This window comes from Heloderma suspectum, chromosome 2 (assembly GCF_057233095.1).
Source record: "Heloderma suspectum isolate Gila_16-S chromosome 2, 16-S_ref, whole genome shotgun sequence".
NCBI lineage: Eukaryota > Metazoa > Chordata > Lepidosauria > Squamata > Helodermatidae > Heloderma > Heloderma suspectum.
The window spans coordinates 221,762,393-221,778,885 of record NC_139459.1 but is presented as its reverse complement, the minus strand read 5'-3'; the positions used below and the strand labels follow the sequence as shown (position 1 = coordinate 221,778,885).

Sequence of the window (16,493 nt, the reverse complement as noted above, 5' to 3'; positions counted from 1 at the left end):
AATTTAAGCCGAAATTTTGCAAGAAGCAGCTCATGATCTGAGCCACAGTCAGCTCCAGGTCTTGTTTTTACTGACTGTATAGAGCTTCTCCATCTTTGGCTGCAAAGGACATAATCAATCTGATTTCGATATTGACCATCTGGTGATGTCCATGTGTAGAGTCACCTCTTGTGCTGTTGGAAAAGAGTGTTTGCTCTGATCAGCGTGTTGTCTTGGCAAAACTCTATTAGCCTTTGTCCTGCTTCATTTTGTACACCAAAGCCATGCTTGCCTGTTATCCCGGTGATTTCTTGACTTCCTACTTTAGCATTCCAATCCCCTATGATGAAAAGGACATCTTTTTTTGGTGTTAGTTCTAGAAAGTGTTGTAGGTCTTCGTAGAACCGATCAACCTCAGCTTCTTCGGCCTCAGTGGTTGGGGCATAGACTTGAATTACTGTGATGTTGAATGGTTTGCCTTGGATTCGTACTGAGATCATTCTGTCGTTTTTGAGATTGTACCCCAGTACTGCTTTTCCCACCCTTTTGTTGACTATGAGTGCTACTCCATTTCTTCTAAGGGATTCTTGCCCAAAGTAGTAGATATGATGGTCACCTGAATTAAATTTGTCCATGCTTGTCCATTTTAGTTCGCTGATTCCCAAGATGTCGGTGTTCAATCTTGCCATCTCATGTTTGACCACCTCCAGCTTACCTTGATTCATTGACCTTACATTCCAGGTTCCTAAACAATATTGTTCTTTACAGCATCGGACTTTCTTTTCACCCCCAGACACATCCACAGCTGAGTGTCCTTTCGGCTTTGGCCCAGCCACTTCACTCTTTCTGGCACTACTTGGAAATTCCCTCTGCTCTTCCCCAGTAGTATATTGGACACCTTCCGACCTGAGGGGCTCATCTTCCGGCGTCATCTCTTTTAGCCTTGTGATACGTTCCATGGGGTTTTCTTGGCAAGAATACCGGAGTGGGTTGCCATTTCCTTCTCCAGTGGACCACATTTTGTCAGAACTCTCCGCCATGACCTGTCCGTCTTGGGTGGCCCTGCACGGCATAGCTTATGGCTTCACTGAGTTACGCAAGCCCCTTCGCCACAACAAGGCAGTGATCCGTGAAGGGGACTCAGTATTGTACTCTGAAACTGTGCTGTCTCAAGTGAGTGAAGCAGAACCAATTTATAACAGAATTCTCTGCTGTGTTGGCCTTACGGAAGTTTAATCCTGGTTTTTGTTTTTGTTTTTTGCAGATGAGGGCTATAAACCCTTTTTCATGAGTATAACTTCCCAAATTTTGCCAAGCTCTGTATTTATTACGATTGTATCCCACACTTCCTCCAAGAAGAATGTCAGGATGGCATACATGGTTGCCCTCTTTTATCTTTTGAGCCAGTCACTTTACAGGGTGGTTCTAAGTCACCCATGAGTTTCATGGCCAAGTAGAGACTTGAACCCAAGTCTCCCCAGTCCCAGTCTAACACTCTAATCACTGACCACACTGGCTCTCCCAGTGCATAAATGGTGCAAAAGAATTTGAAAAAACAAACCACTATTTGTCCAGCCACTTATTCCATTCTAACCCACCTTAGTTTTCGGTTTTCTCTCTATTTTTCAGTGTTCTGTCCTACTGAGTTATCATTAGGATGTTTGGCTTATCTATTTATTCATCCCCCCCCTACAATTTTTGGTTAAACATTTTCATACGTCAGCAAATCTTGGGGTTACTCCAAATCTGCTGACACCTCCCTTTTGTGTGTGGACGATGCAATTTGGCAGTGAATTTACAGAAGCACAAGAAAGCTTGAATAAGTATTAGAAGGAATGATATAAACCAGCTTTCCCCAATGTATACCCCCATATGTTTTTGACTCCAACCCCCATCAGCCCCAGCTGGCATGGCCAATAGTCTGGGGTGATGGGAGATGTAGTCCAGAACATTTAGTGGATACCACATTAGGGAAGCCTGATGTAAACCCTTCACAACTAATGTGTGTGACAGAGCAAGCTCACACTCCTGTCACAGAGTACTGGTACTCAAGTTGATACCACCAGCCCCTATTATTCCCTTCTTCTGAGCCAGGGCCTCTGCAGAGCTATGGGATTTCCAGAGAGCAGGGAGGGAATACTGCTAAGTCTGCCAGTCACAGGTAACCCAACCTCAACCTGCTGTTTATGTTCCCCTCTCCTTAGGAGGATTAGCAAGTAAGCTGAGTGGTTAGGCAAGTGAGCAGGAGAAGATTGGGGTTGAGCATACAGAACACCAGGGAGAGGGCAAGCAGTGACCCTCTGATCCAGCAAAATGGAGGTGAACTATTTTCCCCAAACATGCTATATTTATGGGGCACTCAAAGTGTGTGTTGAGGGGGAGGGTGTTTCTGATGTCTGGCTGTTTTTCTGACTTCTGGCTGCTCAAGTAAAGTAGGATAGTCCGCATCTTTTCACAATTTCTTCAGGCTTTACAAGTTGTCTACTGTGTGTTTATTTATACACCTTGAAGAAAGTATGTTAACCATGTCTGTGTATAACTGGATTGCTAGAATGAGCATCCTTTTGTAAATGGGCAAGTTGGGAAGTTTCTGGATTATATCTAATTCACTTGCTGCTTCACCTTGTTCCTAATCAGCTAAAGTCTAAACAAACGGATGTGTCCAAAACACAGAAAATGCATGTGTTCTCACTGAAATGTTTAGGATCAACAAATCCCAAACAAGCTATGAAAATGGGGGAAAATGCTGTTAAATCGGTGGTCTTCTAATGTGTGATGTAAATGTAAATCAAATGAATCGGGTTAATGCAGCAGTTGGATGTGAAAAAAATAACATTTATGTTCTAACAAATCTCTGATCATAATGTCTTAGAGAGGGGTGGAGAGCTTTTCAGTGTGGTTTGAAAGAGCTTCTGAAGTTAGCTATATTATCTGTTTATCTTGTAAATAATGCATAAATGTTTGCTAAGACTGGCTTCTGATTAATAGCTAGTTCTCATTTAATGTAACTTTGGCATCAGAAATGTTAATGTGGTGGGGAATTAAACTAGGGCTGAAGTGGCTCAAGAATTCTGTTAAGTTTCCACTTAACCTAGCTGTAAGGTCAGAACAGATATTTTAGGCTTATTGGTGATGTGTCTCCTGCAAGTTTAAGAGCATGTGTCTGTTCATCAGTTTATGTGTTTATGGATTCCAAAAACCATATTAGGAAAATACCTTTATCAGGCCAACTCAAGGTCACAAAAAATAGGCAGGATCTCATCTTCATGGTCAGAATCTGGAATTAAAATGTGGGAGGAGACTTCAGGCCTTCAATTTAGGCTGTAGTGGGTGATGGGATGGTTTCAGGTTACAGCTGGGACTGTCCCTAGGACTGCTTGGATGAAAAACCAAACTGGTTGATCTCTCCCATTTTGTGCACGATTGTGAGATCTCCTGCAGCAAATATAAGGGCCCTATAAAATACAAAGTGACTCAGCATTTCTGTGGATGACATTCCTTTCCAATGTTTACTTTCATCTAAAAATGTTTATATTCCACAGCGCTGTGGTATTCAATAAGATCTGGAAAGCGAGAATTTCTTCTCAAACTTTACCAGGGCAGTTCAGCCCAGTAGTGCTCTTGTTCTTCTGCGCTTTTCTTTCATGTTGTTTGCTGGCATGCCAGGAAGCAATTGTGTTCTTGAGGACAGGCAAGGGAATATGTTGCTTGCTTTATTTGGACAGATGTAAAACTATACTGAGAGTCAAAACCAAATACACATACCGGTTAGACATAAATGCATTGTAATTCAGGGGTGGGCAACTTGTGGTCCTCCAGTTGTTTTGGCCTACAACTTCCATCAGCCCTAACTAGAACAGCTAAAGGGGAGGGATCATGGGAATTGTAGGACGAAAGCCACAAAGTTACAAGTTGCTCACCCCTGTTCTTATATAGAACAATTCAACATCTCATTTGTGGATTGCCCTCCCTGGAGAGGCTCTTTCGGCATCTTTACTGCTTGCCTTTCAGTGAGCAGCTAAGGTGTGGCTATTCAGTGAGTATTTGGACTTTATTTAAGGTGAATTGGCAGGGGGATGTTCTCTTATGAATTGTTCACTACAGATTGTTGCTGTTTGTGTGTGAGAGAGAGGTTATGATAATTGCTTTAGGAATCTCCTTTTAGTCAAAAAGCAAGATTAAAATGTTTAAATAATGTTCTATAGTGCTGTGATAGGCATCAGAAGGAAGAATTTCTGTCACACATGGCATAGTCAAACTATGAAATTTGCTACCACAAGGTATAGTAGTGATGGCTACCAGCTTCAATGGCTATTAAAGGAGATTAGGCAGATTCTTGGAGAATGCTGCTGTCAATGGCTACTAGCTGCGATGCCTACGTGCTACCTCCCTGATCAGAGGCACATGTCTTTGAATGCCTGCTTCTGGGGAACATGAGCGGGAGGGTGCTATTTCATTCATGTTCTGCTGTGGGCTTTTCATAGGGAACTCGTTGGCTACTAGGGAAATAAATGCTGGACTAGATAGGCTGTCAGTCTGATTGAGAAGGGCTTTTCTTATGTTCTAATGTTTTGAATTTGTCGATAAATTCTGTCTTTTAGTACTGAACCGAGCTTTGCTGTTCTAGAGTTTGCATGATGAGCAATTCCATGCTGGTAAGTTCGTCTTGATCTAAATCTCCTTGCATCTCTCCCTGTCTTCTTTAGGCGTCTTGGTGCTGAACTTGGAAAATCTGTGGTGTATCAAGAAACCAATGGAGGTAAGTCAGGATTTTTTACTTCCATTTTTATTTAATTGGAAATATCTGTAGGCTCCTTTTCAGCAAATTGTCTCAGAAAGGCACCCAATAAAATTTAAAAATCACAAAAAAGCTAGCATAAAATCACATCACCCAAATATCATAGCATGTGCAAAGTGATCTTGCTGTGTTCCATTTAGAAACTCTCAAAAAGGAAAGCTGTTGACCCAACCAAACTAGAAGAGTAGGTATCAATAAAACATCCTATGAGGAAAACCATCAACTTCTGAGATTTCAAGATTGTTTTTGTTCTGTTACTCTTGTGGGGTAGGTTGGTCTGAGAGATGAGGACCAGCTCAAGGTCAGCCAGTGAGCTCCATGGCTAAGAAGGGACCTGGATCTCTGCAGTCCTACGCTACTCACGGAATTTTGCTAAATCTCAGCTGCTAACTCTGCTTACAAAAGCTTAGGTCCAGGCTATCTCAGAATTTTATAAACTGCTGTTTATAAAATATGTTATAATGCAAACATGAGTCTTACTCATGGTGGCGTTTTTTCCGGGAACCATAACCAGTGTGTAGGTACAGCCCAAGACCAAACTAATTGAAAAATCCAGACAGGATTCCCTGTTCCCAAATACATTTCAGGACATAGGCCAGTCATCCCAAACCTGGTGCCCTCCAGATGTGTTAAGACTACAACCCCATCATCCCTAGCCAGTGTGGCAGTGTTGGTTTGGGGATTATGAGAATTGTCATCCAACACATTTGCAGGGCACCAGGTTCAGGAAGGCTGGTATAGGTAATAGATACTTCTATAACGACTTGAATGCTGGGACATTCAGTGGTACACATACAGACTCTAGAGACATCGTAATTTCTATTGGCTTGTTTGGCAAAGTAGCAATCCAACATACTGTACCTCCCTCCCCTGAAGATAGCTCATCTCATGGGAAGGTAGCCTTCCCCAACCTGGTTACCTCCATGTGTTTTGCACTACAGTTCCCAGTGTTCCTGCCCATAGGCCATGCTGCCTGGGGCTAATGGTAGTTGCAGTCCAGAACATCTGGAGGGTGCCAAGTTGGGGTAGGTTATCTAAGGTATTGGTGTAGAATTGAGATGACATAGCATGGTAATGTTCCTGTCCTAACATAGCTAAAAACATAGCATGATTTCCCCCTTCTGTATGTTGTCATGTCATTCTGAATGTTCACTAATAAGAATAATCCTCCTGGATCAGACTATTATCCATCTGATCCAGCATTCTGTCTCCCTTGGCCAGTCCACTGGGCCAATGCCTCTTGGTGCTTCTAAGTCAGGAACAGAGGTGATGGCCCTCCCCGTTTGCCTTCAGTATCTGAGATTCAGGGCCATACTGCTTCTGAACATGGGGGTTCCATTTAGCTATTATAGCTAACAACAGTTGATAGACAAATGCACGGAGGGATAGATCTGATGGTTTCAAAAAGCCATCTAAAGTAGATGGCCATGTACCTTTGGCAATGAAGCTTTGCTTCTGCATTGTGAAAGGAAGTAATGTGTACAGTGTTGCTTTGTGAGGGTTCTTGAATTTTGTTTCTTTGTCTGCACAAATGGGAAGTCTTCTCTCCCTCCACCAAGAGCAATTAGGAGCATGACTTGTTTCTTGATTTTAAAATGTACATCTCCTCTGTCTTTAGAAATAAACCCAAGGTAGCAGACTGTGGCACTGTACCACTGGGGTCTCCAACATGGTGCCCATGGGCACCCATGCGCTTGCAGACCCTTCTCTTGGTGCCCACCAGGCTCCCTACCCCTCCTGATATTTATTTGATTAAGATTTTTTAATTTATTTTTTAACTTTTAAAAAAGGAATATTATGCCGTCTCTATCGCATCTGCAGAGTGCTGTCCCAGGAGGCTGTTCCAAGTGGTCCGGAGCCTGGTCGGTCCAGTTGCTCTGGAACCGCTGGAGCATTCTAAGGCCTCCTGTGAGGATAAAATTGATCAGATTAGGAGTGTTATTCCGTGCGCTGTGGATACAGTTAGTGAGCAAGAGGCAGTCTGTGGCAAACCGGTTTTATGGGTTAGATTCCAGCTTCTTCCTTTTGATGAAGTGGACAAGGTGCTTTCATCTGTAAGGCCGACCACCTGCTTACTTGATCCTTGCCCATCTTGGCTCATTATGAGCTGCAGAGAGAGGCTGGGTGAGGGGATCAGGGTGGTGGTAAATGCCTCCCTTGAGGAGGGAGTGATGCCATCTGCTCTTAAGGAGGCAGTGATAAGACCGCTCTTAAAAAAGCCCTCCTTGGATCCCCAAGTTCTGAACAACTTTCGCCCAGTTTCAAATCTGCCATTTTGGGCAAGGTGATTGAGCGGGTGGTGGCGATGCAGTTGAAGGCACACTTGGAAGAAGCCGATTATCTAGATCCATTTCAGTTGGGTGTCAGGCCCCGGCATGGGACAGAAACGGCCTTGGTCACCTTGGTGGATGATATGAGGAGGGCTCTGGATAGGGGCGAATGCTCCTTCCTTATTCTCCTCGACCTCTCAGTGGCTTTTGATACCGTTGACCACGGTATCCTCCTGCACCGCCTGGAGGGGTTGGGCATTGGAAACACTGTATTATGGTGGTTCTGATCCTTCCTCTCCGGCAAGTACCAGAGGGTAGCACTGGGAGAGGAGGTTTTGGACCCGGGACCACTCACTTGTGGGGTGCCAGAGGGTTCCATCCTCTCCCTGATGCTATTTAACATCTATTTGAAGCCGCTGGGGGCTATCATCAGGAGGTTTAGAGTGCGGTGTCATCAATATGCGGATGACACACAGCTCTACCTCTTGTTTAAATCTTCACCAAGGTTGGCCATAGAATCCCTGTCCAAATGTCTGGAGACGGTGAGTGGCTGGATGGGGAGGAGTAAGCTGAAGCTGAACCCTGACAAGACTGAGGTACTTTTGGTGGGAGACAAGAGGAGATTGGGGGATGTTGACCTGGTGTTGAATGGGGTTCAGCTATCCTTGAAAGACTAGGTCCGCAGCCTGGGGGTCATTTTAGACTCCCAGCTGTCCATGGAGGCTCAGGTGTCAGCTGTGAGCCGGGCAGCACTGTACCAACTCCATCTGATACAGCGGCTGCGCCCCTACCTTTCTGACCATCTGCTCCCATCGGTAGTACATGCCCTGGTCTCCTCTCGTTTAGACTACTGTAATGCGCTCTACGTGGGGTTACCCTTGAAGATGGTTTGGAAGCTGCAGCTGGTACAGAACACGGCGGCTCGCCTGATTAAAGGCAGCCGCCAGCGAGATCGCATCACTCCAGTGCTGAAGGAGTTACACTGGTTACCAGTTGTTTTCCGGGCCAAATTCAAGGTGTTGGTTTTGACCTTTAAAACCCTATATGGTTCTGGTCCAGCCTATCTTAAGGAGCGCCTCCAGCAACACCAGGCAGGCTGCTTAACAAGATCAGCCTTGGATGGCCTTCTCTCTGTCCCATCAGCCAAGGTAGCTAGACTGGTGGGGACGAGGGAGAGGGCCTTCTCTGTGGTGACCCTCACTCTGTGGAACTCCCTCCCTAGGGAACTCCGCCATGCCCCCTCTTTAATGAGCTTCCATCGTGCATTAAAAACGTGGTTGTTCAGGCAGGCATTTGGGGTGGGTTAGGGTATTGTTAGAAATATGATGTTTTTAATGTAGAATTGTATTGTTTTAAACTGTTTCTATTATTGTACATTGCCCAGAGTGGCTGGGTGACCAGCCAGATGGGCGATTAATAAAATCAATCATTCAATCAGTCAATAACTGGGAGGTTGGCACGCTGCAAGGTGAAGTGCTGCCCTCCAGCACCATCTTTATTTGGGTTCAAAAGGGTTGCTTTGTGTTTTGGAGCTTAGACCTACAATCTGCCTTATACTTAGATTCTTGGGCAAGTTATTTTTCTTTGACTCTCACCAGTCTGCCTTTTGGAAAATTAGTGTTTTCTGGCTGGCCATTCCATCGTGACAGCCATTTTATGAACAGGCAATTTCCTCCCAATTCTGGGAGGGGGAATTCTGACACTCTCAAAATTATGAATGTGCCCACTGACTCAAAGGTTGGGGGCCCTTGCTGTACCATATCTTAGTGAAGTGGCAGTTGTGTTTGGGGCTCAGACCTCTGCATTGTACTCGGTTTGTAGCCTTAGGCAAGTCCCTCATCTCTCCATCTAGTCCATCACTGTATTTCCAACATTGGCCGGCCAAGTGTCCCTGGGAAGCTTATGTGCAGGGCATAAGGACAACAATATTCCCCTGTTATTTGTCCCAGCATCTGGTATTCATAGATATGCTTCCTCTCAACATGGTGGACTCAGTTGTCATGACTGATGAGAAGGGGCATCCATAGGCAAGAGCGTAGGTGGAACAGGCAGGAAGAGCTTTAGGCGGGGTGGAGTTACGGTGGGATTGGCTTGGCAGGGTGAGTGGGGCTTGCAGCTTGCCCACCTTTTTGGAGACACCAGCCACCACCGCCTGAACTCACTTCCATATGACCCTGCCCCCTATCACAACTTAGATATGAAGCCTCCCTCTTCCTTCTTTATCCTTCCTCCTCGTGACCACATTCATATTGGAAATTTCTTCAGTGTAACTTGAACTCTGGTGTACTGAATTTAAAAACAACTACGCCATACGTCAGGTGGTCTCTCTAGATCTAAGGGCATTTATTTTAAATATCCACTTATGAGCTGTTTGTAATAGTTTTGTGAAAGTCTCCATTCCAAATCCCAACAGTACTACTTACTGGAAGTGCAGATGCCATTAGATTATAGTTTAATAAGGTTATGTTTAAATATCTATGCTTCCTCTACAGAAACAAGGGTTGAAATCAAAGAATCTGTCCGAGGCCAGGATGTGTTCATTATTCAGACAATCCCCAGGTAAGTTATTTTTGTGGACTGACTTTGAATTGTAATTGTTAAAAATCCAGATTCTTAGATATGTAGTATCTCCGGTTGTGTGGATTGGTTCTGGAGTCTCTTCTGTCCATTTTCAAGTGTAATACACTTCTGCCAGCCCTGCTGCCAATTTCTCTCTCCTTATTTGTGGTGTTAATAAGACCAGCTAATCTCTTGCATCAACAGTGAGGACTTGAAATCAGACAGGTTAATGTGGCACTGAAAGTGACAGTAAGTGAAACCTGATAAGATTCCCTAGTCTCTGAAGCTCTCCTGAAGACTCTCTTCCTTAATTACTCTCTCATTTCCCTGCTTTTTTAGGATTATTTTTTGAGGATTGTTACTCCTTTTATCAGACTCTTCTTTATAGCAGAACTAATAAATGCTTTCACCTGTCAACAGTAAAACATCTGTTTGATAGCCTTTAGTGCTGTTTAGTAACCATATTTGTGCAGAGGAATGTTCTGCCTTCCTGGTTCTGTGGTTTAGCCCCAAAAGTGCAACCACATTGCCCGGGGCTTTGCTGTAATCTTTCCCTATGGTGGAATATACCAGCGGCACTGGGTCTGCATTTTTTTTTTTTAAATCTGCTGTACAGACTGCTCCATGGGATAACAAGGGCAGGGTGCTGCTTGGTTTAGGGTTGGAGGCTTTGACTCTCACAAAATCTTGGAGGATATGTTAAGCACCCTTGCAAATAAGTTTATAAAAGCAACTAGCATGCCTCCCCCACCCCATTGTTTTGTTGCATGCTTGCCTACACATACCTTGGTTAGTAGCTTGTGGCACAGAAACAGCATTAAAGAAAAAAATGAAACCAACTCTGTTGTAGATGCAAACTTCTGTGCCTGGTTGTCTGAAGGCAGTGTTGAGTTGCCACAGATTTAGGAACTAGCTATTTACAGGGCTGGTGTGATGGCTGTTGAACTAGCATTGTGGTATATATGAGTGGTGAGTGAAAATAATCTTCCATTACATGTACCCATGAGCAAGAAAGGAAGAAGGTTACTGTATGCCAGAGGTGGACAAATTCGGGGGACCTGGGGGCCACTTTCCACCCCCTGGACCCCGCATCCATGGGATGCGCTCCTGCCACTACTGTAGCAGAGATAAAAGAAATCAGCTGTTTCCCACCAAATTTCAACCGCAAACAGCTATGGAGACTTCAAATGGACATATGTACCCTGTTTTCAAGCTAAAACTGTCCATTTTAAGCCTCCATAGTGGTTTGCCCTTAAAATGCAGCAGCAAATCGCTGGGTTTTTTTGCTGCTCCATAGCTGAATGTCAGCAGAGGGGGCCCCACCAGAGGCCTGGGGCCACATGTAGCACATGTTGCCCACCTCTGCTGTATTCTCTCCTTTTACCTTTAAGGGCATAATGGATGACTGGGGCATGCTGAGAGTTGTAGGACTTCTTTCTGTCTAAACATGCATAGGATTGCGCCCTTAATAACTTTAATCCGGTCCTGCTTCATTAACATGTAAATGTACATGAAGACATTGTTCACACTTGGTTGTTATGAATTTTAATTTAAAAGAATAAAACAGCTGTTGTTTGCTTGTGAAATGGGTATCTGTGAAATGCACCGTCCTGGCAAACAACGGTCGTCCTTCCATAGCCTCTGCCACCTTAAACCACAGAAGGGGAAAATGGCGCATCGTTAACTTTTTGTCTTAATTGCTTGGAGGTGGGGGTGTTTTTTTGTAATTGGCTGCTTCTTTGATAGTGAACAAAGATTTCTTGTGTGTAAAACAGCATATCAGTGCGCTGTGATGGAGGCAGAAGATAGAACTACCTAATTTGGAGAACATTGGCAAATGACACTAGATAAATAGGGGCTTATTTTCCAAACGAAATTTAGAATGAAAAATTGGGGGCAGCTGGCTAAAACAGAAGCTGAATTAGTGGCAAATCTTTGAGGGCTGGAGTACTCTGAAGGATGTCATCCCAGGTGATTGGGGAAGATTGTGGGTCCCAATCTGATGTAACCCCCTTCAAATGAAAGAGGAGTTGTAGGCTGGCAAAGCACGGTGTCCGAGAGTGTTTATCTGTAGTTGCTTCCAGGCACAGAGCGCACCAGAATGCCCTCAGCAAGTGTAGACAAAGGATGAGACATATTTAGGCCTTTTCCCCTTATGATACAGCTGGGTTGACTACTGCAAAAGAGTATGACCATCATTCTTCACATCCTTGTCTTTGAAATGTGGTAATCAACTGTAGTGTCAGTCAGGGCTTATCTATATAATTGATAAACACATTCTTAAAAAAACTACTGGAGGAGCATTCTAGTTGGTTCATGTTAATTGGCTGGCGTATGTTGACTATTATGAATTTTGACCTTGCTAAGAGTTAGCTCATGTGTCTTCTAACATAGATTGGGCTATGGCAGGGGTCTCCAACACGGTGTCCCTGGGCCTGCAGTGCCAGGCAGAGGCGCCCACCAAGCTATTTTTTCTCCTCTCCAAATGAATGGAGTAATCCTTCCATTCACTTGCATGGGAAGGGTGGGGGAGAGTCTTCCTTGCCCCAAAATGGCTGGAAGGGGTGCAAAGTCCTCTCCCCACCAAGGACCCTTGGGGAAACAGGGTCCTTGGCAGGGAGTGACCTTGCCCTCCATCCAGCCATTTTTTAGCAAGGGGGCTTTTCCCCTCCCTATTCAAACCAATGAAGTGATTTCTCCATTATCTTAAATAGGGAGGGGGAAAGCTCCCTTGCCAAAAAAAAAAAACTGCTGGAGAGGGTGCGAAGTCAGGAGGGGTTTCTCACGCCATGCAAATGACTGGAGAAATTGCTCCATTCACTTGCATGAGGATGGGGAGAGAGAGAGAAAAGGAGGAGCCGGAGAAAGAAAGAGGGACCAGAGAGTGGGAGGCTAGAAAGAGGTACCACAGAGAGAAATGGGGAGAGAGAGAAAGTGGAATCGGAGGGAGGGAGGGATGGAGGGAAAGAAAGAAAGAAAGAAAGAAAGAAAGAAAGAAAGAAGCCAGAGAGATGGAAGGAAGGAAGGAAGGAAGGGAAGAAGGGAAGATAAACCAGTGTCAGTAACACACACACACAAACACAGATAAGTGGTTGCTCCTAATGTTTTTGTGATTGGCTGCTATGGGCAGGTGTGTGTGTGGCATTTTTCATGGTGCCCACAGGCCCAAAATGTTTGGAAACCCCCGACCTATGGTCTATACTAGGTATATGTGTTCCTCCCAATAGATTCTAAAATATGCATTTAATCTTGCTCAGTTCAATCATCATCAGAAAAGAACTAGAAAGAGACATGGTAGTAGTTGTTTATGAGCAACTTTAGGTGTAAGCTTGAAGCAGTTCATGAGGCTTTGTCTTCACAGCACATTACCTTAATGTTGCAATGCTGGGGGAAGATGTGTTTGTCATGGGTGGGAGCATTCCTTCTTTTGGGAGCAACCAAATCATTTGTAGACTGGTGGGTGGAGGCTGCACAGGTGATTAAATTTATTCCTCACTTGTCTGAAGTGAAGGAAGAAAACTTACTCTGGGTATGTTGAGGTGGAAACCTTCTCCATATTAGATATGCGCTGACTCCAAACAGGGCTGCTAATATGAGGCAGGTGAAATAAGAGGGATTGCATTTTTTCCCCTCACAGCAGTATACCAGGTAGATTAAGAGCAAATTGTTTTCAAACTTTATCCTCAGGGAATCTTTTCCAAATTGATCTGATTGTTAAGGAACCCTTTTGCTTAGAACCTGTGTGCTTTGCAGAGGACTTGAGTGTATCCTACCATTACTCTTGGTTTGAGTGAAGCACTGGCCAAGTTGTTTGAGCCTTGTGCAAACAGAAAGTGTGTGACAGAACACATCTCAGACTCTCCCCTGGCTTAGCATTGTAGATTTTTGGTAATGGTGTACTAACTGTTTTTCTGGGCAGCTTCTTTGTTGTTACTGATCTTTGCATTCATGAACCTCTGTCGAGTGTTTGCAGAATCCCAGGGTTCCTGTGTTTGGAACCTGCTATGTTAGGCTACAAACTGGAACTTGTTTGCTGTGGTCTCTAAGAAATGAAATAAAATCTTTTTAAAACATCTGGTTATGGTATTTGGGCAGACAGTTGTGTTCATCTTGGAGGAAACTGTTACTCTGTTTATTGGCAGATGGAGGACTTATTTATATTTGCAACCATTTCAGAGATGTGAATACTGCGGTGATGGAACTACTGATTATGGCTTATGCACTGAAGACATCCTGTGCCAAAAATATCATTGGGGTAATTCCCTACTTCCCCTACAGCAAACAAAGCAAAATGAGGAAGAGAGGTTCAATAGTCTGCAAACTCCTTGCTTCCATGTTGGCCAAAGCAGGTGAGTGGGCTGGCTAGAGGCAACAAGATTTTACTTTCCACAGTTGCACTCGGCAATAATTGATCTGACCCTGAAGAAGCAAGTGGCTAATGTGGCTGTCATTGAAGGGACCTCTCTTCCCACTATAAGAATAAATTCCTCTTTGCAGAAAGTACCAAAAATCATTTATAAAGCAAGCAGCATATTTGTTTGAAGCACATACACTTCTAGTCAAAATCTGAAAATATAGCGATGTCCATCTTTAAACTAGTAGATTAATTTTGTGTAATAGGATTACTAGGTGTCCTTATGCCAACTGCTATTTTTCTCCCTCCTTAGGTTTGTTGTAAGGATAAAACACAGGGTGAAACCCATATATTCCATCCTGAATTCCTTGGAGGGAGGAGGGGATAAAAATGTTTTTTTTAAAAAACAAGTACTGATTTTACTCACCTATACACTAAGACCGTGATGGGGAATCTCCAGCCTGTAGGCTGAATTTGGCCAATCCGGCCTGTCCCTCTTCTAGACGCCCCCCCTCCCAACATCATCTCCGCCCACTTTTATATTGCACTGTGCCTCTGTCTGCACAGAGAAAGGGGCCTGGATGGCTCTTGGAGGAGTGGCTTCTTTCCTTCGCGCTCCACTCACCAGCCCACTCAGTACGCAAGCAAGGCGCCCAACTCAGCCAGTGCTTGGGGGAACTGCTTCTCCAAGTACCAGCTGAGTTCCTTTCTCTGTGTGGAGAGAAGCGTGGAGCAACACCGAGAAAGGAAAAATGGGCAGGGTGGGGGCAGGTGATGTTGGGAGGGGCCAGGAGCCACTCCCTCCCCTGATGTCATTTGGCCATACTGGATTGGTCTTGGGGAACCGTCCGTCCCCCAGACCAAAAAGTGTTCCTCACCCCTACACTAAGATAGCAGAGTCCACAGAAGAGTCTGGGGCTTATTGAACCTTGGTACCAGTCCTGTCTCTGTCTCTCTTTTTTAAGCAAGCAAAACAATGCAACACTTTGCCTAAGTATTTTAAGAAACCATTGGCACAAAGCAACGTGTTGGAGTCTTGTGCTTGCTCTGTTTTTAACTGCTGTTTTCATGGCATTCAAAGTCAAAGATGAGCCAATATCCTGTATGGTTAAGGTTTGCTATTATCTGAAACATAATGCACAAGAATGTGTAGCAAACATTGTAATTATCCCAACCTGAGAGATCAGATACTCATTAGGAATTAATGGCAGCCACCATGTGTGAGAAATTCTTTAAGCCCGTTGTGTCTAGGAGAGTGCTTGGGTGTGATGTGATTGGTATTTCAGTTCACATTCAGACTCTTTAGTGTGTACTGTGTTCTTTTTAGGTTTAACCCACATCATCACTATGGATCTTCATCAGAAAGAAATCCAGGGTTTTTTCAGCTTTCCTGTCGATAACTTGAGGGCATCGCCTTTTTTGCTTCAGTACATACAAGAAGAGGTGAATTAATTTTAATCCATTAATAATAATATCAGTCTGATTAGAACACAGTTTGGCATTGCTCCTCAGACTTATCTAAAGTAATCTGAACAATATACAACTGATTTTTCTAGTGCTGGAGGGGGTCCCAACAATGTATGTTAGGAGCCTCTTTGCTAGCAGTTTAGTGATCCAACCATGCTATTAGTTTGGCCTGCTGGGAAGCATTTTCTGACAGCTAGATTAATTATGGCATTAATTTACTTCATAGCAAGAGTATCTTTTGCAATGTATTTTTCCATTTTATCTGCCATGTGCCCCCCGCCCCAAATTTGGTTTCTTTTTAACCTACCTCCTACCTCTTATATATCCTGAAATGGGTAGTAAGGGAAAAAAGGGGAGAAATTGGGATTTTAGATATGAGATGAGTCTGAAGAAAACCAAAAGGCTTTCAAGAGCTTTCTGTAAAAAAACAAACAAACCCAACAACACCAAGATTTAAGAAAAAGAAAACACATACAAGTGTGGAGAAATTTGGGATCTCAGGCCTCTTGGAATTTGTTATCCCTTTCCTGGACACATGGAAAGCTGTATGTAAGACGTTTGTGTGCAAGACTGTACGTGGAGACCCTGGTTCTCTCTGTGAATTTGTAAGATTTTCTTCTGAGTAAAAGTTGCCCCTTGGGGACTGTGATTCCACCCAGAAGTGATGCAGGCTGTTTCTCATCCAGAAAGAAAGCATTTCATGGTATCTGAGGGCCAAAACTAGGAGATCCACAAAAAGGTTCTCCTTTGGATTTTAAAAGTGTTCATGACAGGTGCAGGGGTGGGGGGTGATGCAGATCAACAGCATAGTGCTGTGGAAGGAGGTAAACATAACTTTTTCCCTCCAAGTTATTTTCCTGATTAAAATTGTTCCACTCCCTAAAGCTGCTATTTGCCCTTTGGGGCAAATCATACAAGCGCCTGTGTGATACCTTTATGTTTTGCCCCACAAGGCAAAGAGCGAGGGAGAAGGGGTCAATTCTTAATCAAGGAAAAGGATGGGGGGATTGTTAAATCTGTGTACTGTGTTCCTTATCTAAATCAGCCCCCACTTCCCTGTTGTTCA

At 44.0% G+C, this 16,493-nt stretch overlaps 1 protein-coding gene across 7 annotated transcripts in view; it reads left to right on the top strand.

The window, feature by feature from the left end:
* The window catches only part of PRPSAP1 (phosphoribosyl pyrophosphate synthetase associated protein 1), a 45,855-nt gene that overhangs the window by 11,669 nt on the left and 17,693 nt on the right, over window positions 1–16,493 (top strand). For all 7 annotated transcript variants that reach the window (XM_084838186.1, XM_084838187.1, XM_084838184.1 and 4 more), the window contains 4 exons: window positions 4,686–4,738; window positions 9,540–9,606; window positions 13,783–13,955; window positions 15,288–15,403. In XM_084838186.1, the coding sequence (XP_084694312.1) occupies window positions 4,686–4,738; window positions 9,540–9,606; window positions 13,783–13,955; window positions 15,288–15,403 (409 nt within the window). The remainder of the gene's footprint in view (window positions 1–4,685; window positions 4,739–9,539; window positions 9,607–13,782; window positions 13,956–15,287; window positions 15,404–16,493) is intronic.